The 25,367-nt window shown below is 44.0% G+C and overlaps 2 protein-coding genes across 10 annotated transcripts; one reads left to right on the forward strand and one right to left on the reverse strand.

Moving 5' to 3' along the window:
* Positions 1–551: 551 nt before the first annotated feature.
* LOC112043658 (uncharacterized) lies at positions 552–11,341 on the reverse strand. 9 transcript variants are annotated; one of them, XM_052883687.1, is made up of 7 exons: positions 11,201–11,327; positions 11,037–11,127; positions 7,240–7,841; positions 3,373–3,664; positions 2,880–3,137; positions 1,538–2,280; positions 552–691 (listed from the first exon to the last, which is right to left on the reverse strand). In XM_052883687.1, exons 3-6 carry the CDS (start codon positions 7,516–7,518, stop codon positions 1,589–1,591), a joined length of 1,521 nt encoding a protein of 506 aa, XP_052739647.1. In that variant the 5' UTR covers positions 7,519–7,841; positions 11,037–11,127; positions 11,201–11,327; the 3' UTR covers positions 552–691; positions 1,538–1,588. The 9 variants fall into 9 exon arrangements, with proteins under 9 accessions (XP_052739647.1, XP_052739650.1, XP_052739649.1 ...); XM_052883690.1 differs by having other exon boundaries at positions 554–691; positions 1,534–2,280; positions 11,112–11,127; positions 11,201–11,334; XM_052883689.1 differs by having other exon boundaries at positions 554–691; positions 1,534–2,280; positions 7,240–7,838; positions 11,201–11,334.
* LOC128198388 (protein phosphatase 1 regulatory subunit 14C) lies at positions 11,132–24,509 on the forward strand (the record flags this gene model as incomplete). Its single annotated transcript, XM_052883628.1, has 6 exons — positions 11,132–11,445; positions 14,671–14,875; positions 14,948–15,073; positions 15,149–15,253; positions 18,859–18,900; positions 22,395–24,509. Coding segments are annotated over 6 exons (834 nt in total), but the record flags the coding sequence as incomplete, so codon positions are not given.
* Between the last annotated feature and the right edge of the window lie 858 nt (positions 24,510–25,367).

A 25,367-nucleotide genomic window follows, 5' to 3' on the forward strand; every position in this document is an offset into this window, starting at 1 on the left:
TCTTTAATAGATTCTTGGATACGCCAGTATTTCTTATAAATCAGGAACGCAATAAACTAACAGCAACAAATCTAACTTCAGTAGTAAATACCTACAACCTACCGCAGTAGTATAGAGCGACAACCTCATTGCCAACACGACAGCGGCCACGCGCATGTTTATCGTTTCCTCCGCGAAGTGTCGCTGTTCGTGTTCTGTAGCGGACGCTGTACGAAGTCCCTACGAAGAAAGGGTGTGGATTTTCATCCTATTCAGAACAAGTTAGCCCACTTCCATTTTAGATTGCATCATCACTTACCATCAGGTGAGATTGTTAGTCAAGGGCTAACTTGTAAAGAATAAAAAAAAACGCTTACAGGCGGTGGGGTGTTGGAGCAGATGGCCCAGCTACACTAGAAGATATGGTACCTATGAGGTATCTGCTCGGTGATCGCTCCGACGATAGTGATCTCGATAGGATGAGCTGTGCACTGCGTGCGCAAGCACAATGTTTGCGACAGGATTAAAAAAAAAACACAATTCGGTGCATTTTTTATTTCAAAATAACATTTGTGGACTGTACAATTGTACAAATTATGAATATTCTGTACAACACGGAGCGGCTGTGGGTGCTCGTGTACTCGGCGGCAGGCGGACGGTACAGTCGGAGCGAAGATGCGAGTCCCTCACCCGCCGCAGCCGCAGACACCACCTTGCACAGATATATAGTAGGGTTATAATATTAATTTACTAAAGATAAAGAGTAGTAGTAAAGTTTGTTTGTGAACTATTAATTAAGCAACAGTAAAGAAAGCTGATATCATCTTTAACCTAGTTATTATTAATACAAGTTCAGAGGAGTTTAGCAAAAGTTGTTACTAACCAGAATAATAGCTTAATTAATTGTTATACAACTTTACAGCCACAATGTCGTGCGTATATATATAATAAATTGCGTGGTACATTATCTCGTTCCGACGCTCAGAAATTTTTATTTCCTGTGTGCCTAGTGGGAGTTTTCAATATTTTCATACTGTTACTATCGCGTTAACGTAAACGCTAGTTCCATATAAATTCGTTATATAGAACTAGCGGACGCCCGCGACTTTGTCCGCGTGAAACTCGATGTAAACTTTCAACTACCCCTACGCTATTTTTATTCGATTTTTTGTCTGTCTGTCTGTGTTTTTTTGTTACTCGGGTATCCCGCTGAAACTACTAAATGAAATCACATGAAACTTGGCACGGTTTGAGACCATAATACGGAGAAAGTTATAGGATACTTTTTATTGCGAAAATAAAATAAGAAGGGGGTGAAATAGGGGTTGAAAGTTTGTAAGGAAAGTCCTTCATTTTTAAAAGATTAAGATTTGATTAAGATTTGAAAATTTTTAAAATTCAATCTCTAAAGTGTTGAAATAGGGCTTGAAAGTTTACATTGATTTCCACACGGACGAAGTCGCGGGCGTCCGCTAGTATACATATAAAACACTTTTCTTCCTTTAAACAGATGGGTGAAGGTCGTTTCTAACACGGGTCTCAGACGATATATACCTACTTAATAGTAATATACAGCAATATGTACAGCGGCCACCTCGACGCATGCGCCTCACAGGTACATGCCGTTGACGAGGTAGTCGGCGTCCAGCGCCAGGCGCGGGTGCGCGCGGCGGCGGCGGCGGGCGGCGCGCGCGCGGCACGCCAGCAGCGCGCCCAGCGCCGCTGTCAGCAGCGTGCCCAGCACCAGCAGCAGCACGGCGGCGGGCGGCCGCTCGCTGCGCCCGCCGCGCGCGCCCTCGGGCCAGCTGTGCGCCTCCAGCACCACCGCGCCGTGCGCCGCCGCGCGCTCCGCCGCGCTCGCCGACCAGTGCCCGCTCACCGGCCGCGGCGCCGCGGTGGCGCCGGCGGCGGGCGGCGGCGCCGGCGCGGCGGGGCGCGCGGGCGGCGGCGTGGGCGGCGCGGCGGGCGGCGGCGGCGGCGGCGGCGGCGGCTCGCTCAGCAGCTCGAAGCCCTTCTTGGGCCCGTCGCGCAGCGTGTGCTGCTGGCCGGCGTACGGCATCGGCAGCTCCGGCATCGTCTTGGCGGGCGCGTACGGCGGCTCCGGCGGCGGGCGCGGCGGCACGGGCCAGGCGCGGCGCGGCTCCACGTCGGGCCAGTCGAGGCGCGCGTAGCCCCAGGCGCCGTCCGCGTCGGGCCAGGCGCGCGGCGGCCAGGGCGCGCGCGGCGGCTCGTACGCGCTGTCCTGCAGCAGCCCGCCCGTGTGGCTGAAGATGCGCGAGCCGCCCGCCGGACTCGCGTTCGCTGCGCGACGGACGCACTCGTTACATCCACACTTGCGGTTGATCAGAAATAAAAGAAGCGTCTCTGGACGCTCCACAGAAATGATGACTTTAACCTGCTGCCCTATGCGTAAGAAAAAGAGAAGCCAGAAGGAGTGGAAACGTAACGCGTTACGTTAGGAAGCGGTTTACCCTCCCATAAGAAGTCATCACTTCAAAAAACACGCTTGGATGCACTACATTAACTTAACACCTAACTACTTGGACATAATATGTTTTCTTTAGCCTAACTAACCTACGGTAGTAGTAATGTACGAACTAAAGTCATCGACATAGCTCAGCGAGTCCCGAAGCTGAAGTGGCAAGGGGCGGGGCACACAGTTCGAAGCCGGGGTCCTGAGGTGCTAGAATGGCGACCCCGCACCGGAATCGGAAAGCACTCGGTGTCGGTCGACCTCCTACTGGGTGGACCGAAGACATTAAGCAGGGAACCCCTGGATGGTGACGGCTCGAGTCCGTGGTGTTTGGCAGTGTATGCGAGAGGCCCATGTCCAGCAGCGTCCAGACGTCCATCGGCTAGTAATGATGATGATGGTGACACACTGCGGCGCCGAGACTTGCCTGCGCCGTAGCGGTGCGGCTGCGCCTGCGCCAGGCGGTGCGGCCACAGCTCGGTGTCCGGCGCGTCCTCGGGCGGCGGCGGCGGCGGCGGCGGCGTGCGCGCGGCGGGCGCGGGCGCGGGCGCGGGCGGCGGGCAGCCCAGCTCGGGCGCCTCGTCGCTGCCGTCGGCGCACTGCGGCACGCCGTCACAGGCGTTGTACACGGCGACGCACTCGCCGCCCGCGCGGCACGAGAACTGGTTGCGGCTGCAGCGGCGCGCTGCACACAGGCGGCGTAGCTCACATCCGAATATCTCGTGTACCGAGCGCCTATCGCATTCATCCTCTACTTTCCATTCATGAGTTTGGGTATTTTTAATAACACTTTTTAATTTCTGAAATATTTTCTGGAATTTTCGGTGTCGAATTAATTTTGACTCGTTTTTTTTATTGTCAGCATTAAGAAAAATGTTTAGAGTAAGAAAGGCTAGGCTGAAGTAGACGACGACGCTCACTCGGCAGCGGCGGCGGCGGCGGCGGCGGCGGCGGCTGGCGGGGCGCGGGCGGCGCGGGCGGCGCGCGCGGCGCGGGCGAGCTGTGCGCGGGCGGCGGCGGCGGCGGCGGCGGGCTGGGCGCGGCGGTGGGCGGGCGCCGCAGGCTGGCCAGCTCGCGCTCGCGCTGCGCCAGGCGCTCGCGGTCCTGCAGCTCGGCCAGGCGGCGGCTCAGCGCCAGCACGCCGCTGCTGAAGTTGCCGTGCGCCGTGAACTCGGGCGGCCCGCACGTGAACAGGTAGCAGCTGCCGGGGCTCTGCGGGGCGGGCGGCGGTCACACACACGTGTGCCGCAAGCGACGACAAACACTTGTTTGTGACCGCTAGCAGCACCATACAGTATTTAGTTAGAATTTCGTTTAGTAAGGAGATATTGTGAATTGTGACTTGTTTTTTTCTTTTCAGTGCATTGCGCACGTTTTTATTAGTAGATTGTTATACAAGGGGCTAAAAAGACCCATTATATACGAGGTATCTTTAGGGCCCGAGACGTAAGGCGAGGACCGCCTAAATAGTAACAGAGTTTATAATTTTATTTACAAGCTGATAGACAAGAGTGTGAAAAATGTCTAATTCTAAATTTCTACTGGTGAGATCATGGAGCAGGCGCAGCGCTCGAGCCAGCGGCGCTCGAGCCAGCGGCGCGTGCTGGCTCACTGTAGTTCTGCCCCGCGGCACCGCAAACAACTGGCGACGTCGGCAACTTACATACTTGTCGGGAACATGTAAATCTATTGACCCTAATATGACAGAATTACTTTTTTCGCCGTCTTAATTCAAGTCATACCCTGTCATACCCAGAAGAAAGACACTTAGATAAATAGTAGGATAACCCACTGAGTACCCATATTGCTTCCTATAAAGCCAACGGACGAACTTTTTTTGAATCTTTTCTACAATATCTGTGTATTCGTACTCAAACGGACTCCATATGATGGCATTACATTCAAGTTTACTCCGCACATACGTATTATACAGAGTCTTTATTATAGCAATTGATTTAAAATGCTGCGATTGTCGGAGTACAAACCCAAGAGTTTTATAGGCTTTACCACAAATATCATGTATGTGACTGAAGTCTTCAGACATACTTGTCCATAGATCCCTAATTGCAGTCACACGCAAAATATTTGTGTCACCTAACTTGTAATTTCCAACAATCGGTGCTACCTTTCGACAATCTACTGTGCTTTCGACTAAACGTAATTACTGCGCATTTATCAATATTAAAATATAATTTACTAGCTGACGCCGCGTGGTTCCCGTTCCCGTAGGAATACAGGGATAATATATAGCCTTCCTCGATAAATGGGCTATCTAACACTGAAAGAATTTTTCAAATCGGACCAGTAGTTCCAGAGATTAGCGCGTTCAAACAAACAAACTCTTCAGCTTTATAATATTAGTATAGATTTTGATTACACCATTGCAACACATTGTCTACGTCGTCCTGAAGAAATTGAACATCCGAAGCGCGTTCCACCTTATGAAAGACTTTTAAATCGTCTGCGAACAGTAGACACCTAGCGCGGGTTATAACATTCGGCAGACCGTTGATCAATATTAAAAACTCCAGCGGGCCTAGGTTACTTCCTTGACTCACACCAGAATAAATGAAATATGGTTCCGAACAATGTCCCTCATACTGTACGTACTCTCTCCGATTTCTCAAGTAGCTGGAAAAGAACTTGAGTAATGACGGTGTAAATCCAACCGATGCACACTTACTAAGAAGCACGTCATTATCAACTGCGTCAAACGCTTTTTGAAAATCAAAGTAAGTTGCATCAACCTGTGAACTACCATCCACTGTCCAGAAAGACAATAAATTAGTACAAGTTGACCGACCTGCACGGAACCCATGTTGTGCATCAGTAAGTTGATACTCAAACTACCTTCTAATTCGACTCTCCAATATCGATTCAAATAATTTTCCGAATACTGACAGTACTGCAATAGGTCTCAAGTTATTGACTTCCACACATTTTTTATATTGGGTTTGGATTTTTTGATAATGGGTTTAGCCCCGCGTGTTACACAATACTTTTCACTATTCAATAGTAGGGGAGCCCGGGATGCTAAATTTGCAGTTACTCGAGCGTCATTGAGACCGATTACATTTGGTAGATTAAATTATAGGAAGAATAAATGGTTATTTACTTTTTCGCTTTTAGCGGTGGAAAAAAAACTACAGACTTTAAAAACAATTTTTATTACTTTGGCTTACTGAAATTGTAAGAAAATTTTAGCGATTAATTAGGAGATTATTTCCTTAAAAATAAGTAAAAAATTAATCGCACTCGTACCTCGAGCACTAAAATATAAGGGTTTAATTTTGTAACTTTGAAACCCTCCCATTCCATTACGTTTTATTTATTTATTTATTTATTTTTATAGGGTACCAACAGGTTATGACAATTAAAATTGAGTTTTACAAAAACATAGATTAGTGAAGTTGTTGTGTCATAGACCCACTTATAGGTTACCTCAACATGCGTAATTTAGTACTCGAATAGACACATAAAAAGAAATTAAAAGAATAATAAATAAGTTAATTAGACTAAATTAGGGAGAAAACTGTTTTAGATTTGCGTTTGAAAATATAGATATGGATCTATCAGACAATTACATTATGAACACGTTACGCTACGTTACGCTCAAATCGTCAGATTTTCGAAATGTGCAGTTTTTAGCTATCAACTCACCTACCTTATTTTAATCTGACGTGCTGGTTGAGTATTTATGAAGTTAGTTTTTTTTTTGGTTGCCTAAACGTACCCACCAATATTAAGGGCTCATACTCGGTGGAGGTACTCGACAAAGTGTAAGGTATAGTCCCTTATGTTTATCTGCCGCGCTCGAGTAACTGCAAAAATCCCCTCTTCGGCTCCTCTACTACAATGTTAAAATTCTTTTTGCAGACGCAGCTCGCCACTTTTTTTTCTCGTCCCCAACTAAATTTGTGGACAGGCAAAGATCGTTGACCATACAGCATATTCAGACGTCAATGAAGTTCTTGAGTTTGTATTTTATTAGGCAAAGCCTTGTCTATCGTGTGTTACCTTTAATTTTTTTTGAATAAATATTAATCTTTGAAGATTCATCTGATTGTAATAATAAGTATAAACTTTTTCACTACTCTTGCTCAAAAACATTGTCATATTACCACTCCACAGCGGTGCTAAACAAGCATTTTAGCCTCTAGGGGCTAAAGTAATTTTGTTTTTTTAATTTTTGTCTGTTACGAGTACTAGCCAAGTACTAGCCTACTTTATAACGTTTTATTCGTAAATAGAATCATCATAAGTAAGGCCCTTCTTCTTCTTCTTTTGGTTATATGGCTCCGCGCGTCGAGCGATTGAGCCAGAGTTGAGGTCCTGATTGTTTCATAAAAATTAAACTTGAATTTGGAATAAATGGAAAAAAATAGGAAGAAGTTTTTTAAACTAATAACTCCGTTCGTACATTTAACTTTTAATTGAAATCAAACATTGAATTATCGTAAGTATTTTTTTTATTTTCTCGCAATCGTAGTGAAAAATATAGTGTAACACACGGGGCTAAACCCATTATATACTCGGTTTCTATTTAATACCTCGTATAATGGGTCTTTTCAGCCCCTTGTATAACAATCACTATTTTTCAGACTTTTTAGTTTCTTCAAGATGGACCTTAAATCTATATATCTGTATACACACTTTTCGTTGTAATTTTATAACTCAAGAACAACTTCATCTATCCAAACCAAATGTTTAGGCTTTGTTCGGACTATTTAGTAGATGGTGTGTGTGAAGTTTGCTCAAACAAATCGCACACGTGTCACGTCGCTCACCTTCTCCTCGAACACGAACACGTCGCAGGCGTCGGTCTCGCAGCACAGGCGCAGGCACTCGTCGCGCGCGCCCACGTCCAGCTCCGACAGGTAGCGCGCGCCCATGTCGCGCGACTCCTCCGTGCGGATGATCTTGTCGCGCTGCACGTCGAAGCGCGCCGCGCACGCCGCGGGGTCCAGGTCGTGCGCCGCCGCCGCCAGCGCCCACCACGCGCACCACGCCGCACGCGCCCACCGCGCCCACGGCGCACACCGCGCACGCTCCCTCGGCGCGCTCATCTCGGGACGCGCGGCGTGAGGACGTCCGCTCGGAGGCGTTTCCCGGAAAGTGTCCTCTCCGGGCCGAGCGGGCGATCGATGGGCGCGCGCATGCGCCGCGCGGCGACTCCCCGCCTGCGGTCCTCCGGCGGCGCCCCTCCGGAGCGGTCGCCACGTGCCGCAGGGCGCAGAGTCGCCGTCCCCCGGGCGCCGCGGGAGGCGGCAGTGCGCCGGAGGCCGCAGCCCGCTCGCCGCGCCCGCATGTCGCTGTTCTTCAAGTTCCGGAGCGCGGTGAGTAGCGAGCGCCGCGGGAGGAGCTCTCGGAGAGATCTTTCCGCCCACTGCTGCAAACAAATACTGAATCGTCCGAAGCTGGAAGCGGTGCCGCGGGGCGTCCGTGCCGACCGGACAGGCCTGCAGGCAATCAAGTGTTCGTTGGACGGGGCGCCGCTCGAGACGGCGAGCGCGGCCGATCGCTCGGCGCTCGCAATGTCAGCGCACCCGTCGTCGCCCGCCGCCGCCCGCCGCTCGAGCCGCGATACTCGATTGTTTTCAATTTTCATTATTCTTCAAATTTGAAATGTGTCTACCGGCGCGCCGGGCGCGGGGCCACACGTCGCGTTTCTAATGCGTCAATACCAAATTCGAGATAAATAACACAAGTATAGGTAGTCGTGCTTGTCGCAGACGGCAGACCTTAAGCAATGCTATCTATTAGGTATTCCATATCCATACCGTCGGGAGAGCACACATCTCGTAGCCCGCCCGCACATACTCGAGGTCGGCGGCGCGCTCCAGCACCAGCAGTGTGAGCGCTGGCGCCGCCGCTCGGCGTCGGGTCAGCGGGAAGCGTCCCCTCAGATACGTAGAAATCGTTTTATGCTAACGCTTGGGCATCCCATGGGATTCGTGATAAATCGTGAGAAATTAGTTTGACACGAATGAAGTTGCGGGCGTCTGTTAGTCTACACTAATGTTATAAAGGCATACAGTTAGTGAATCTGTGAGCTATTACAGAGGTAATCTCTACATCTAATAAACCGATTTTAAAAGATTGGTCACTATAATATAACGCCTGTCAATATTTTTATAGCAATTAGTATAATAGACGATTAGGGGGTATTCTCTGTAGGCGTATTGGCCGGAACACCAACTTACAAAATTCTACTGAAAATTGACAAATAAAAAAAGCGTGCATTTATGTATTCTTTGATGTTGCTTGGTATCCAACGACATGTTTGCGTTTAGTTTAGTTGCCTGCCTTACTGCCGGTATTTAGTGAACACACCTTCCGACTTCCGCAGACCCTAATTTTAATATGAATGTATATACCTTATATTATGTAGTAGGTAGTAGTAGCTTGTACATATGTTTTCTGTGGTAGTAGACAGTACTAGTAGGTAGTGTTAGTAGTAGTAGTAATAAGTAAAACTCGAGCCTATATTTAATTCTAATGAATTAGAATTATTAATAGAATTCGTTTTGCTAATGGGGATTTGGCTGTTAAATTGAAACTTTTTTCAATATCTTTTCAAACCCCTAAGCCCTAGGAGTAGGGTAGGGGTAGGTTAGGAGTAGGTTAGGGGTAGAGTAGGGGTAGTTTAGGGGTAGGTAGGTAGGCAGTGTAGGCAACTATATAATAATATGTATATGTTACCGTTAAATTGTAATATAATCGGACTACTTTAGCATTTTAGTCGAGTAGCGTACTAAAGTACTTGCTACTGCCCAAAAACAACTTACACTTTGCTCGAGTACGTCACAAGTAAGTGGTGGTAAGCAAGATGAAATACCTATAATGCAATAAAGTAAATAAACTAATTAAGCTAATCACAATGGCTATAATAGAAGAAGTGGATGAGATAAAAAATATTAATAATAGAATATAAAAAATAAATAAATTAAACAAATAAAAAGACCCGACTGCATAAAATATGAAACAACTGAAAAGAAAAAAAACAAGCTCAGTCCAGAAGTGTAGTAAGCAATTAGAAAACAGTCGGTATAGGTATATTGGATAAAAATATTTTCGTCTACCTACATTATTTAATTAATAGGTCCCGACTGTTATTTTATGCAGTCGGGTCTTTTAATTAATTTATTTATTTCACACTTTTTAGTTACAACAGATGGTGAATTTCAGATTTATTTGTTACGTTTGTTCCATGTTACAAATTAAGATAATGTATACCTACGTACAGCCGAGATTGAGTAAATATTAAAAAAAATTCTACGGAACCCTTGGTGTACTAATCCGACTCGCACTTGTCCAATTTTTATAATCAATATATTTAATTTAGTTTATTTTAGGTGTTTTTTAACTTCACAAACCTGGTCGCACCTATAGTCATCCGCCTCGCGTATTTTGTATTTGTAGTTTTTTTAACGTGGCAGTGTTAAAAAAACCATTTTAAAATCCTCGTAAAAAGTCCTTCAATTTGATACCCATATTGCAATATTCGAAATATTTTTTTTCTTTCACCTCAAGTCCATAGCGTCTCACAGTTGTCGTGTTGGGTTTTTTTATTTCACCTATCTAAGAACACTTGGGATATTAAGAGAGAGATGAATATCTTAGCATTCCATGGATTCACCGTGCGGGTGCCGGGTCCATTGCGTGGTAGAGAGAAAAAAATCTAACGATATCTTAATTACGTAAATCCGTTTAGAGATTTGGAAGATATGAGGTAATAAATAATATACTTACCTACATATATGTATACATACATACAAGATACGCGTGAAAAACGTAACCCTTCTCGCAGTCGGGTTAAAAATAATATAAAAAAACATTAATAATATTTATTTTTCAAATAAAGTTCTCATAGCAGAATGTTTATCAGTAATCAATAATCAAATCACTGTATTGGTATTTTGAAATCTTATTAATTAATACTTTGTTTTGTATTTGTACTTGGAAAAATAAAAAGAAATCAGTTCCATCAAAACATAACCTCTAAAGAATGTTTGCTTCGGGCGATAACGATTAATGCACTGACTAAGCAGAGCCAGAAGATCTGCCCGAGCGGCGGACGAGTGACGACAACCGACAACTGCCAACAGCGCTTCCCGCGTCCGCCATAGCGTATGGTCTAGCGTTGTCGCGACATACGACGTTAGACGAGCGTGCACGACTACTGCCGAAATCAGTTACGGTTTCGGCAAAAGTTTCGCCCTATTTTGGCCGAAACCGAAACTGGCGCCGTAACTTGATTTTTGGTCGAAACTCGGCCGAAACCGAAACCGAACTTTCGGTCGGACACTAGCTATTTTAGTCGAGTACGAAGGATTTTTGGATTTACCGCCCAAAAATCGTTTGTCAGACACGTCTATCAGCTAAACACGCTACTCGACCACAGAAAACATATTGTGTACAAGTAAGTGACTTGAATAAACTGCAAAGTAGTCCGAACAAGCCAAACAAGGGTTCCTTGTTGACTACGGAATCCTAAAAAGGTAGAAAAACTATCCACACGCGGACAAAGTCGTGGGCGTTCACTAGTATGTATAAGATAATTTTAATGATCTAATTACTAAACCCGAATGACGCCTCCCCCGTGCCTCCCCCGGACAGGTAGCGCCCTCCGGCGGAAGCCGTACCGTCGGGCACTGACCTCGGCTGAAGTTTGCCTGAAATCAGAAGTGTCTAGTTACAATCTCATGTGATGTAGTCGGCTGGCCGCCCACGGCCCGCTCGGCTCACCTCACCAGCGTTCGAGGTGCGCCCGAAGGTGCCGCCCGCCCTGCCGGCGCCCCGCGCGGGGCCGCCCCGCCCGCTCGCCGCCGGCCCGCGCTCAGTCCGCGCCCGACCGTGCGCCGTGGCGGAGTGCGTGCTCAGTGTTGTGTGCGTCGTGTAGCCGTAGCGTGCAGTGCCAAGTGCCGTCAGCCGTGCGCCGCCGACGAGCCGCGCAGCCTCCTGCGGCCACTGACCCCACGTCTCGCCTCTCGGTACGTGCAGCTCGTGTGACGTAGGCGACACTCGCGCCCGGCCGGTGCACCCGTGCGTCGGCTCCCAGCCCGAGGAGGCTCACCTCGTCAGCGGGCTCCGCAGGCGGTAACCTAATTACGCCGCGTCGCAAATATGCGCCGCGCCGTCGTGGGACACGCGGGTCACAGTCGTCGAGACTTGAGAGTATAAATAAGATAACGGAGTCGGTTCCCGTTATATTATGACGAGGATGTTATTATTTGCTTGCCGTGCGATGCGTCACCGTCGTACAGTACACGCTCACGCGCGTAGCAGTGGCCTGTGGCACTGACTATCACTGGCACCGGCACTACGCACCGAGCACACGCATCGCTCGAATGCAATTAGTTAACACGTGACTGATACTGATAGTGAGCACTGAGCAGCAGCGGAAACAACCACGCGGCCCGAGGGCCCGAGCCAGGCCCGCCGCAAGCAACTAATTCAAGTCATTGTTATAAATTCATAATACCCACCCATATATAAAAATGCGCCACCATCTATTACCATCAGTTAAAACTAAGTTACGCCACAGCCTCATTTGGTGGCGCCGCCCTAAGTAATCCACGAAAACTTGTTATTTGCTCGGTAATAATTTGGTTCGATATTTTAAACGAAATTAATGTTCTATACAAAATAATGCAGAATTCCACTATGAATACTTAAATATGCAAAAATGTAATCGAAGAAAGATTGATAAGTTCACAAAATATTGCACGGCAGAACACTTTCAAATGGTGTTAGCAGAAGCTGCAAAGTGTGCTCACGACTCAATGTAAAAACAGATTTCCCGCCCATAAATACAATTCGTCCAAGAAAAAAATCAATACAATATGAACACAGCGATGAAGTTTTAGTTGACCCCAAAATGACTACAAACAATAACTTTTTTGAGGATGAAAAATACCTTCTGGACTATTGCCGATCAGGGCAGGGTATCCGTTTCGCACGGACTAAACGGCCTCCTGTGAAGTCAGCGTGGCGCCGCAACTCTACTTAATTTCTCTTCTTTTCTATTTATCCTCTTTTTCTATCTCTTCTCTCCTCAACATAATCGCTCTTAGCATTTGTCCATATGTCTGCCAATCTCGCTTACTAGACAGCACACGTGTGATCAGGCTTTCAGGATTTACATTACTGTTTTTTACTCGTTCCTTGTGTGAGTGGGCTCGGTCTCTACTGGCGACACATTCAAAGATAGCGGACCGATACCGCGGAGTGTCTTCCTCTTCGCAAAAAAGCATTTTTTCGCTAGGAGCTTTCCCGATCACGAAGAGATAATTAGGTGTTAAACACCCCGTGACCAACCAACCCTCATTGCACTCGCGAAAATTGGGGCTCCGGATGGAGTGGGCCACTGATGCTAGTACCGTTATTTTGCTCATTTTAGGGCCTCCTTTTATATGCATCAGTTTGTACAAGGACTCGGATAGTCTCTGCGCTTTTTGGGCAGGGCAGTCTCTTCTATATGCTTTTTGTAAGTACTTTGTCTAGCCATCCCCAAGATACTTGATGTACTCTGACGGAGAAACTGTCGTCTCCTCGACTACAAATTTTAAAGGTTCTACCTTCCGCCTCCCGATAAAAACTACAGCTTGCGTCTTTCTTGGTACTAGGGACAGTTAGTAGGACAGTAGTTAAATATTTATCTAAACCAAGTTCACTTTTCATCAAAATTCATCATTAGTTTTGATGAATAGGTTTAATAATAATATGCAAGTAGGCCGGTACAATATTGAATGATTTATAAAGATATGAAAAAAATTTGAGTTTCAAAGTTTTCCGGATATTTTCAAGTAGAAAGCTAACTTTTGTATTTTTTTTTTCATATTTTAGGTTGGGGGGAGGGGGGGGGGTTTGGTCTATTTTCTTATTCTTAATAACTTGAAAACTATTTATTTCAAAATTACAAAAACGATCACACGATGTAGTTTAAAATAAATTAATTACGTTTGTAACATGTTACTAAGTACGATACGTCCAACCGAGGTTAAGTAAATATTTAAAAAAAAAAATCTACGGAACCCTCGGTGGGCGAATCCGACTCGCACTTGTCCGATTTTTATAATCAATATAAAATTTAGTCTATTTTAGGTGTTCTAAAACTTCACTTCATAAACCTCGCACCCATAGTCATCCGCCTCGAGCATTTTGTTAGACAATTAATAAATAACGTTTTTATAATTGTAGTTTTTTTTTTTAACATGGCCATGATTATCTCTATTAGTCTCTATTTCCCTTGGTCATCCCACCACGCTGAAAGGGTTGGATCGATTTTGCTAAGGGTAGGAGTAAGGTAGAGAAGGTATAGGGTAGAGTAGGGCACGGGTGGGGTAGGGTAGGGGTAGTGTACCGGTAGGGTAGGGGTAGAGGTAGGGTAGAGGTAGAGGTAGGGCAGGGAAGGGGTAGGGTAGGGTAGGGGTGGGATAGGGTAGGGTAAGTTAGGGGTAGGGAAGAAGTGCACATAAATAAAAGCAAACCTTGACTGGGTCCGCTATTGAATATAATATTTTGAACAATTTTGTTGGAGGGCATTTATATAATTTTGTCTGTCTGTCTGCCTTTTTTGACCGGGCATCACGCTGAAGCCACTAAATGAATTTAAATAAAACTGTGCCAAGTTTTTTTGAGACTATAATACGAAGAATAATACGAAAATAAAATCAGAAACGGGTACATAGGGGTAGAAAGTTTGTACGGAAAGTCCTTAATTTTTCTAGATACATTTGTAAATGTAAAATGATTAGTGGACTATTTATTAGGTATTTACGTTATTATATATTCAACATGCAAAAATATAAATAGAAGAATGTAAAATAAGGGTTGAAAGTTGACATCGATTTTTACGCGGACGAAGTCGCGGGCGTCCCCTAGTAAAATATATGATACCGATTCTGTTCTGATGCGTCACGACGCGAGACGTCAGACAAATATAAATCCGACATGATTGACGTCCCCACAGATGGACACTTGTGGGCTGCACACTTGTGGGCAGGAAAAATAATAAAATATTTTTTGCGTCATGCACGCAGCGACCAACACACGATCAGTTATAGTATATTGATCGTCAATGGCTAGCATATATACCCTTTGCCTTGTGTATTCGCCTTTAGATTGTATTCGTAACGCTGTCGTGCTGTGTGCGCAATCTATTGCGTGTTTATCTAGTCGAGACGATGTCGAACGTCGCAGTGTTTGCGCGCAAGCGACCGTCGCGGGCACGCCTGTGGTGACGCTCGCGCACTGTTGCAGAGCCGCAGCGGCGCGGGCGGCAGCGCGAGCGGCATGGAGTGCGGCGTGGCGGCGGCGGGCGCCTTCCCCCCGCGCGCGCGGCCCGCGCCGCCGCTGTCGCCCACGGAGCGCTCGCCGGCCAAGGCGGGCCTGCACGTCAACTTCAGCGACAAGGGCGAGGTGGGTTCGCCGCGACGGCCTCCGACCCAGTCCGACTGCGACCAGTTGACACCTCTCGCCGCGTGTCCGCAGGTGAAGGAGCGGCGGGAGAAGTTCCTGACGGCCAAGTACGGCAGCCACCAGATGGCGCTCATCCGCAAGCGGCTCGCCGTCGAGATGTGGCTCTACGACGAGCTGCAGAAGCTGTACGAGGCGCCCGTGAGTACTGCGCCGGGCGGGAGGGGCGGGATGTGCCGTTCGTAGCCGGCGCGCAGTGACTGAGTGGTGTTGCAGGGCGCGGGCGCGGGCGCGGCGGGCGGCGGGGACGCGGAGGTGGAGGTGGACATCGACGAGCTGCTGGACATGGACAGCGACGAGCTGCGGCGGCGACACCTCGCGGTGAGCGCTCGCACACACCCGGCCCGATGTGCGGTATACGCACTGACAATCTGGATGACCCATAGCTCGCAAGGCCTCGTTCCCGAAGGGGGTTGAAATAAAGGACGTTTTGTGATAACCGAATTACATACTCTATGCTCGATTCGATTACATATCATTTATGTATATTGATAGATAAATATTGTCTGTAATAAATTCAATTTGAGATAATTATGATAAACTTCGCGTCGATGATATGTACAAGTACCTAACTATTCGTACAAGTGATAATGTAATTGATGTAAAGTAAGTCGAACTACAGAAAACCGACTATTGAAGTATCTTCTCCGGCTCCGCTCCGGCAGCGTCCGCACAGCTGTGCGACCGGCGCGCCAAGGGCGCACCACATGAGCGTATACATACGTATACCAAAAATTTTCTTAGAAGTCTTATCACCAAAACAAACCCGTCTTGTCACTAAAATCACATATTTCACTTACGTTATACGTAATTTCTAAAGAACAAAGTGTCTAAATCCTTTATTATACGCGTACAGTACGAATTACACCAAAAACTACACCGAATTTACGATTTATTCACATTTATTTTCTGAAAAACAAAATCACAACGAGATTAATTTGCACAGCTTAACTACGATTACGGCAATTTGACATTGCGTAACGCTAGATTGTCTATGAAAAGCAAGGATGGGTAAATAACATCGAGTGTTAACTTATCGATAAATGATAATGAATGATTCTTTAATAATTGATATGTTGTTAGTTTAAAGATGGGAAAATGAAATATTTTATAATCATTTTATTTTAAAAAATAGTTTTTTAATAAAAATGTTATACAATACATATGCTCACGTTATTCTATAGCGTAAAAGATATCTTACGAATAGTAGCATTATTCAAACACTGGTATGAATAACATTATCTCAATACGATTTTTAATAAAAATCGTCAAATCAAGATTTTAACAAAAACTAGCAATGTAAATTTAATTTGCAAAATGCGCGCGATCAGCTGTTTTCCAAGAGGTCAAATAGGCAGGTCACGACTAATAGGTGTCTATCTATACAAAGTCACAAACAAACTGCGCGACGTTGTATTGCCGACCGCCGCCGGTGCCGAGGAAAATAATTGCTATCTCTCTCTAACCTAAGCCGCGCGGCGTGGTTAATAGGTATTTTCAAAATATTGAAACTTTAGGTCCTTTCGCTAGACGCTACGCTATTTTTTCTTTAGTTCGTGTTCGGCGGTCTGTTGACAAACAAACCAAAATTCAAAAACCTTTGTGTATGTTCTATGTTATGTTAGTAGTGATTTTCTGTAACGAATACTCATACAATTGTGTCGTTTGTATTGTGTGTGTTTGTGTGTGTTGACTGAGAAGTCTTGAAATGCTTAGATCAAATCAATTCAGTACTCATGAATATTGTACCTACTATGACGACAGAACGTCTCGTAAACGAGAAACAACCTGAAGTAAGTTAATTACCTGTACCTAGTTAAAAACTTGTAAAGTATAAAAAATAGGTATTAGATAGGTAAGTATAGCCAGCCGATTTGCTGTCGATGCGTACGTACCTACTCGTACGTACACAGTAGATTGCGGAGCGTTGTTATCGCATTGTTAGCTGTACATTGCGTGCTCAAAATTTTCAAAATCTGAATTTTCTCATTTCCCACGTAATTGTTATTTAAAATATCGTCGTGGAAACTAAATTTAACCTCTTCACGCAGTTTTCGGTATCATGTCCCTTACACCCAGTATGTACGTGGATACGTGCACACTTTTTTGAAGTATAAGCAAATCTTACCAAAAGATTAAAGAAAGAGACGGCCGCGTGGCGCAGTGGGTAGTGACCCTACTTTTTGCATCCACGGCTGTGGGTTCGATTCCCACAACTGGAAAATATTTGTGTGATGAGCATGAGTGTATATAAGTATTTATATGTAGTATATAATTGTATATTAATACTATAATATCAACTATCTTAGCACCCATAACACAAGCTACTCTGTATGCTTACTTTGGTGCTAGATAGTGATGTGTATTGTTTAAGTATATTTATAATAATAATAAAAAAAGATTACCCCATTTCTTAACCACGCGTACCCATAGGCATAAACCGTGCACCGTTCACCGTTTGTGACACGTGATATTTAATTTCTTAAAATGCACACAACCGACAAACGTTACTATACGTTCCCTTTTAAGATAACGTAGTATAGTAACGGATGTTTTAGTTTAGGTATTTCAGTTATAACGATACCTACTTGATATCGTTCCGATGCCCGCCGTTAACTTCTCAACCCTACTGATTGTCTTTGATTCATAGTCGGCCATTATTGTTGTGTAAAAAAGTCATCTAAGTAAATTTCGAGTAAAGTTCCTACTCGCGCACTCACTCAGTCGCGGCAGTCAGTCGAAGCCTTTACGTCTGTCACACGATTTAAACAATATATTTCGGGAAGCACTTCGATAGACGGCTGCGAAGACCAATTCGTCGACGTGTTTTACTGCATTGTTCACATTAAAGTAAGGTGCTTGAAGAGGTCATCCATCTCACTGGTCACGTCGGGCAAGTGGCCCCTGCCCAGGGCCCCGCGGTCGATTGGGGCCGCCTTGTGCCTGCCAGATCATAAACCAATAAGCGATATTTATTAACGGCATAATAGCTTCACACTTTATTGCTACTTATCTAGTTTTTAGCGAGAAATGTCAGCTTTACAGTGAGTATAAATATGGGAAAATCATTCAGGGATATGTATATTATGCACAAACATCGAAAACGCTCAGTGAGCGGAAAAATAGCTCACAACGCGTTGTGGTCACAGTAAAACATCCACATGGCGAAATTCGTGTTATGGCTCTAATGAAAACGCACACGACGCATTGTGACAATCACAGAAAGACCAAATAGCGAAATTCGTGTCGAGCTTTTCCTCATTTCCACAACGCGTTGTGGAAATGAGGAAAAGCCGAAGAAAGGAATATTTTATAAAAAAAAACATGATAGTCAATCAATATTCGGAACCCTCTTCACGCTACTTCAACTTGGTCCGGTATTTTTCATTTGCTACGGCACCAAGCACCAACTACTAGGGGCAAAATAGCAAAATCCCAAACATGGTTGGAGATACGGAACCCTTCAATCTATGGTAAAGAGTCTTGACGAGGTTAAGGAGTGTCGGAGGACAGCCTATGCTTTCTAATACTGATTATTATTATTCCCTCTCCGCTGACCATGAGTCGAACGCTTCATTCAGGTCGACAAAGGAAATAAACAGTGGTGTGTTTGCTTGCTCAACACTTGTCTTGGATTTGCCGAAGTGTGAGGTCTGCAGGTGATCGCTGAATCTCAAAACAATGGGCCCTGACCGATTCCATGGCAGGCGGCGGAAACCGCAGCAGCAAGGCTGCGACCTCGGAACTGTTTCCCCCACCCCGACGGGTGTACGGGCCCCTCGGCCACTGGATGAATGTGACTGCGCGTTCACATAACTTGCCCGCGATCCCTCCGACGTCGTCCCGCGTCCGTCGCGCTTGTGCTGACGTGCCGCGACAGTCGCCAGTCCGACCGGCCCCAACACTGATGTCGTGTATTGTTGCAGACGCTGCTCGCAGACGCCAAGAAGCCCCAAAAAGATGTACATGTAAGTGAAGTGATGTACTTATTTATTTACTAGCGGACGCCCGTCCTTCGACCGCATAAAATTCAACCCCTATTTCACCCCTTCTTTTAATATTTTCACATGTTTTATATATTTATATACTAGCAGACCTGCTCAAGCTTCGCTTTGACTTATTAATTTATTTATTTGCACTTCTTCCCTATCCCTACCTTACACTACCCTACTCCCACCCCTACCCCTACCCTATCCCTATACCATAAACCTACCCTACCACTACCCTACCCCTACAAAAAAATCCTATGTCCTTCTCCTGGCTCTAAACTACCTCCCTGCCAATTTTCAGCTAAATCGGTTCAGTCGTTCTTGAGTTATAAGGTTATAAGTGGAGTAACTAACACGACTTTCTTTTGTATATGTATATAGAGACAAATAATTAGCAATAAATGAAAATTGCGACTATAATTTGAGATTTAAACTATCCTATCTCTCAAGTTGGATCGAACTGCACATGGTGTGCGAATTTTATTATAATCGGTTAAGTGGTTTAGGGTCCATTGAGGACAAACTCTGACTGAGGATAATAATATCACATGAATTGAAGTAAAATGCTTGATTGCGTTTCTATTAATAAAATATAATTTTTATTTATATTTACATTAAATAATTAAATTAAACTAAATCTTACCTATAAATAAAATATAAAAACTATATTCATAGCCATTATTTACATTAATTCTTACTACCTACTTTATATTTTAATAAAAATTTGAATATTATGCTGTGAAGTCGAATATGTCGAATATTTTAAATTTGACAATGTCATGAAAAAAAGTAAAATACCAAGAATAAATAACACTATATTTTATTCCTGTATTCCTACGGGAACGGAAACCACGCGAGTGAAACCGCGCGGCATCTACTAGTGTTTTATATATTATCTATACTTATAATAAATCTGTAGAGAGGTCAATTCTGTACATGAAATATATTTCCAAAATAACTATCAGGGGGTGATTAGTGATCGATACTGATGCCAAAAATGCAATCAGTAAAAATTTTGTCTGTCTGTCTGTATGTTCTTTATAGAAACAAAAACTACTGGACGGATTTAAACGAAACTTGGTACAATTATTCATCATACTCCTGGGCAGGTTATAGTATACTTTTCATTACGCTACGATCAATAGCAGCAGAGCAGTGAAGAGAAATGTTGAGAAAACGGGAGAAGTTACTAAATTTTTTAAGCTTCCGTCGCGTGTACAGCCTTAATGGTTAAAGCTACATAGAAATCATGTATGACGGAAATGTTTTCCTTAAAATTATCTATAAAAACACAACAGCATATATATGATCTCAGAATACAGAAAACCACCAGAAGCCACGTTTAGATGTCATTCTATAGTGCGCAGTGTGTCCAAAAATTGTACACAACAGCCTGCACTAGTCGCAATTCTCACCCGCGTAATGTTGCTAGTACATGAGGCTGTTAAATTTTTCCCTATTTTGTGGTAAAAATTTATAATGTTAAAAGGAAAACAATAAGTGTACAGTTCATCACATTGTTAACTTGTATGGTAAATAATAAAAACAGTGGGACCGGTTTTCTAGTGATTGCTAAGAGTCAGCAAGAAAATGAACTCTAAAAAATTTAAGACAAGGACAAATAAATAATAGATATAATAAGACGGTTATTATAAAACTTATCATTTAACAAACTAAAGAAATACATATTTACAATAATAATTTTATATATTCCATATAATTATATTATATTATTATTATAAATATGTATTTCAATCGTGTGCACAGTTATTATTATCTCGTCTTATTTCTCTAATTTTTATGTCTCTTAAAATTCAAGTATAAATAAGGCCATTGAATTGGTTTAATATCTTTTAAGAATGTGTTTTGAAGATAAAAATATTTTATTTAATCCTCTTGCTCAAACAAACAAGCAAACAAGCAGGTACACAAACAAACAAAAGACCAAACAAGCACACGAAAACAAACAAATGTGCAAACAAACACACAAACAGACAAGAACGATCGAACTTATTATAATATAGCACGCCATTGTTATTTGTAAAATTTTAAAGCTTTAAGATTATTTTACACTTTCTTTATCTGCGCTGATTACCACAATTTTATTTCAACTTAATTGCCGGAACCTATGCCTACCTATTTAGTTGATTAATATTTTACATAAATAATAAATCCTTGAATTGAAATTAAAAGTAGGGAAAATCAAAACAATTACATTGGCAACACTTACAAAATGAAGTCATCGGTTTCTATGACAACTAAATTCACGTAAAAATTATTCATTATTTTAACATAAGAATATTTATTTGTGCTACTTACACGTGAAATGTGATCCTATTCAGTTTCTTTTTTTTACCAACGGCATTTTTACACGAAGGAATAGCACAAGACGGCTTAATTTAATTAAATTTGTCACCTGTATAGCACGTCAAACAACACGACAAACACAGAGTGAGTAATCGTAAAATGTGTAGTTTAAATGGCTTCACTTCTTTGCGCTATCACTCCTTCTGGTGGTTTTCTGTATTCTGAGTATATGTTTATCTTTTATGGTTGACTCACAATAACACGTGTAACTCCCGATAGCTTAGCAGTTCGGAGCTTTCTAATTATATTTGTCTACTCTTATGTTTATAACACTCATCACTCATCCCAAATATGAAAGTTAATATTATTACCTATTCAATAAAAAAAGAATCATAAAAATCGGTAAAAAAACATCAAAGTTATACATGAAATACGCTAAGCCATCGCGCGTGAATACTAATTCATGCTTTAAGGATTATTTTTGTGTAACGGTTTATTAGTTTTGTCGCGCTCGACGCGACTCGCGGTGGATGGAATAAATAAAGAAGTGCAGCTTTAATGAGTAGGGTAGGGGTAGAGTAGTGGTAGGGTAGGGGTAGGGTTGGGATAGGGTAGGGTAGGGGTAGGGTAGAGGTACGTTAGGGTAGGGTAGGATAGGGGTTTCTAGGGGGGGGGGGGGATAGTTAGTTGAAAGTTTTCAACGACTTTCACGCGGACGAAGTCGCGGGCGTCCGCTAGTAGTAAATAGTCCACTAATCATTTTACAAAAAGATAACCCTAAACGTGAATGATATCTCAATACCTTGCTACGGTTACAATGACGGTATCAGCGTCCTCAAAAGCCTATTTTATTTAATTCCAGTTTAATAACGACAGACAACTTCATATAAATCTATTGAGTTGTCATTATTGTCGCCGAGCCGGTTCGATCGGTTTGGCGACAATAATCGATAATAATCGTTTCGAACTGTTTTGATCGATATTTTAATAACTATGAACGATAGATAAAAAAATGCAAGGGATCTTAATTATAGCGCGTACAAAGAGCAACAAAAAAGTATTTCATCATATATTCATCATATATATCTCAACTGTGACTTTACAGACAATGTTCTGCTGGACACGTGATCATTGTAATTATACTCATTCGAATTTTTTGTTTTCAGAAATTTATCAACGATTTATTAGAAAAAGCTAAAACTCTTTAAGTAAGTAATAGTAAACGGAACCAAATCTCATCTTCGCCTGGCTCCTGCGGCGGACGCGCGGCGAGCGGCGCATCGCAGCGCCCCACAGCGCCGCGACAGGCGCGTCGCAGCGCCACACACCGCCGCGACAGGCGCGTCGCAGCGCCACACACCGCCGCGACAGGCGCGTCGCAGCGCCAGGCGCAGACCAGCGCATACATATCACGGCGAGCGGCTGCAGCGACTGCCGGGGCTAGCCGCCGAGCAGCTCGTCGATGCGTCCGTGCAGTCGTAGTCTGACGACAGGCTTCCACTGCCGTCATATAAATGACTTTGTAATTTAAAAATATGTTTTGTACACTCGCGTAGGGCCCTCGGGAAAGTGTCGGCGCGTCTCCCCGCGACCCGCCCCCGCACTCGCCGTCGCCGTCGCGACTAATGTTCGCGTTCACGTCACGGCTCACGTCACGGCTCACTGGTGGTCAGTGGATAGGAACCGAGCAAGCGTTTCAAATTACCTAAATGCTTAAACGTTGTATATACTCGAAGGTATAAGTTTGTCCTATTCTTAAATTTAGCCGTTCCGCATCCCGTAGAAACTACGAAAAGCATAATCAAAGTCACGTTTCCCGCGGCGTGTAGATACGGGTGCGCGGCGTGTACGGGTGCGCGGCGTGTACGGGTGCGCGGCGTGTACTTCTGGCGCACATTCCGCGTCGGTCGCCTTCACCACGATATTTGTATATTTAAGTTGGAATTATATTAATAAGGCGGAATTATATTAGTCTGACCTGACGTGTCGTGTCGTGACGTATCAGAACAGAATCGATATTATGTTTGTATGGCGACGTACACTTACTCGTATGTATTCTGACATGTCGTGATGACTTCTGATATGTCGATGTCTGACAGACCCTATCCCGGTTCGCGTCAGAGCGGCGGGTTGCGGGGGAGCTGAAACGACGCCATCCCGACACGGACACATCAGAGTAATGTGCGTCGCTTGTTCATTTACGTAAAGAGCAGCGGCTGTAATGATTCAAAACATTGTCCTGATGCGTCAGAACACGACTTATAATGTAAACACTTGCCATCACATCATGACACGTGGCGTCACGTCATGACACGTGGCATCACGTCAGCCAAATATATATCTGCCTTTAGAGTGATCGTGTCGTATCAGAACGAAATCGATTTCATGTAATGCTATGGAAGCGTTCACCCTTGTCGTGCGCCTCTCGTCGTGACGCAATGTGACGTGTCGCGTCAGAAGTATTTAGGGTCACTGGCAATTTTTAGTTGGCCGACTATCGAACAACTAAGTTGCTAACGCTTACAACTTAGTTGTTTTTGTTTTATTTTTAAACTTTGACACAGCCAAAATTTAACAGTTATTTATAGCAGAACTGAAAAAAATATGGAAAAACACAGAGATAAGAACATGATACATTAATGGAAACATGACTAGATGCTAGGGATGAGACCCAACATGTCGTCAACTCGTCACCGAGCGTCAGAACCAAAGAGTAAATCGTATACCTCCCTGTTACAACGCGACGTGTCATCGACACTCGACACGATAGATCTAATAACTATAATTCCGTCTTTATTCGGCGTCGGCGACTATAAATAAACATAGATTCAAACTGAGAACATCCCTTTTTGTAGTCGGTTTATAATATAAGATTACAATATCGATTGAGTTAAGTTTCAGATAACGGTATAAAAGTATTATTTTTATTGTACAAATAAGAAAAGATGAAAAAATTACAATGTTTGATTTTTTTTTAAATTTAGTTTAGAATAATTTGTGGTTTTTTTACATCAGCCAAGGTTCTACGCACTTTATTATTTACGCACGTCGCACGCGCACGTCGGCACGCGCACGTCGCACGTCGCTCGTCGCTCGTGCGGAGTGCGCGTGTCGGCGTATCCCGGAGGCCGCCGTAGCTGGTAACGATAACTAATGATAATAGCTATAATGATATAATTGTCAGTGTAAGTGTAGCGAGTCGTCGCCGGCGCGCCGCACACTGCCGCTGGCTGTTGCTGTCAAGTGATGATAGACTTTTGTAATAAATTAATTTAATAAAAGAGCATTTTCATTTAAACCTAACGTACCCGCAAATCAAAATCGGTACATACCTTAAACTTCGTCAAAGCAGGTTCAATAACAAAACCATATAATAAGCCTTTCTCTTTATTATATTTTATTTTTTTATAAAATTTACAAGTTAGCCCTTGACCACAATCTCACCTGATGGTAAGTGATGATGCAGTCTAAGATGGAAGCGGGCTAACTTGTTAGGAGGAGGATGAAAATCCACACCCCTTTCGGTTTCTACACGGCATCGTACCGGAACGCTAAATCGCTTGGCGGTACGTCTTTGCCGGTAGGGTGGTAACTAGCCACGGCCGAAGCCTCCCACCAGTCAGACCTGGACAAATTAAGAAAATCTCAATCTGCTCAGCCGGGGATCGAACCCAGGACCTCCGTTTTGTCAATCCACTGCGCCTCGGGGGCCGTCAAAATCCTAGGTTCTGCACCTGATTGGACTTTATTAATGGATACGTATGAGAAACATTATAAAATCCCAGCGGATGTCGCTATTTCGAGATCTAGACCAGACATTTTCCTTTTGTCCAAACAAACAAAGCGAATAGTACTTGTAGAGCTTACTGTGTTGTGGGAGACTAACATTCTGAAGGACCACAGTATAAAAGTGAATAAATATTATGACCAAACAATTAATGAACTAACTAAAAATGGCTATGTAGTTAGTCTGTACGCCGTAGAAGTTGGTGCGAGAGGATTACCAGCAAAATCTCTTTATAACTTGCTTAAAGACCTTGGCCTCTAGAAGTGCAGCTAGTTCTATATTAGAACGAGTATCCAAAGCTGCTCTAATAGGATATTACCAAATTTGGATAGGTGGGGAGAACAACACGAGC

The sequence above is a fragment of the Bicyclus anynana genome, chromosome 9, assembly GCF_947172395.1.
Source record: "Bicyclus anynana chromosome 9, ilBicAnyn1.1, whole genome shotgun sequence".
Taxonomy (NCBI): domain Eukaryota; kingdom Metazoa; phylum Arthropoda; class Insecta; order Lepidoptera; family Nymphalidae; genus Bicyclus; species Bicyclus anynana.

Coding starts and splice junctions, on each gene's coding strand:
- LOC112043658 (XM_052883687.1), bottom strand. CDS start 7,518: ATGAGCGCGCCGAGGGAGCGTGCGCGGTGTGCGCCGTGGGCGCGGTGG. Junction 3,665..7,239: donor TGTTCGTGTTCGAGGAGAAG/GTGAGCGACGTG, acceptor CCCGCCCCGCAG/AGCCCCGGCAGCTGCTACCT. Junction 3,138..3,372: donor GCCGCCGCCGCCGCTGCCGA/GTGAGCGTCGTC, acceptor GCCTGTGTGCAG/CGCGCCGCTGCAGCCGCAAC.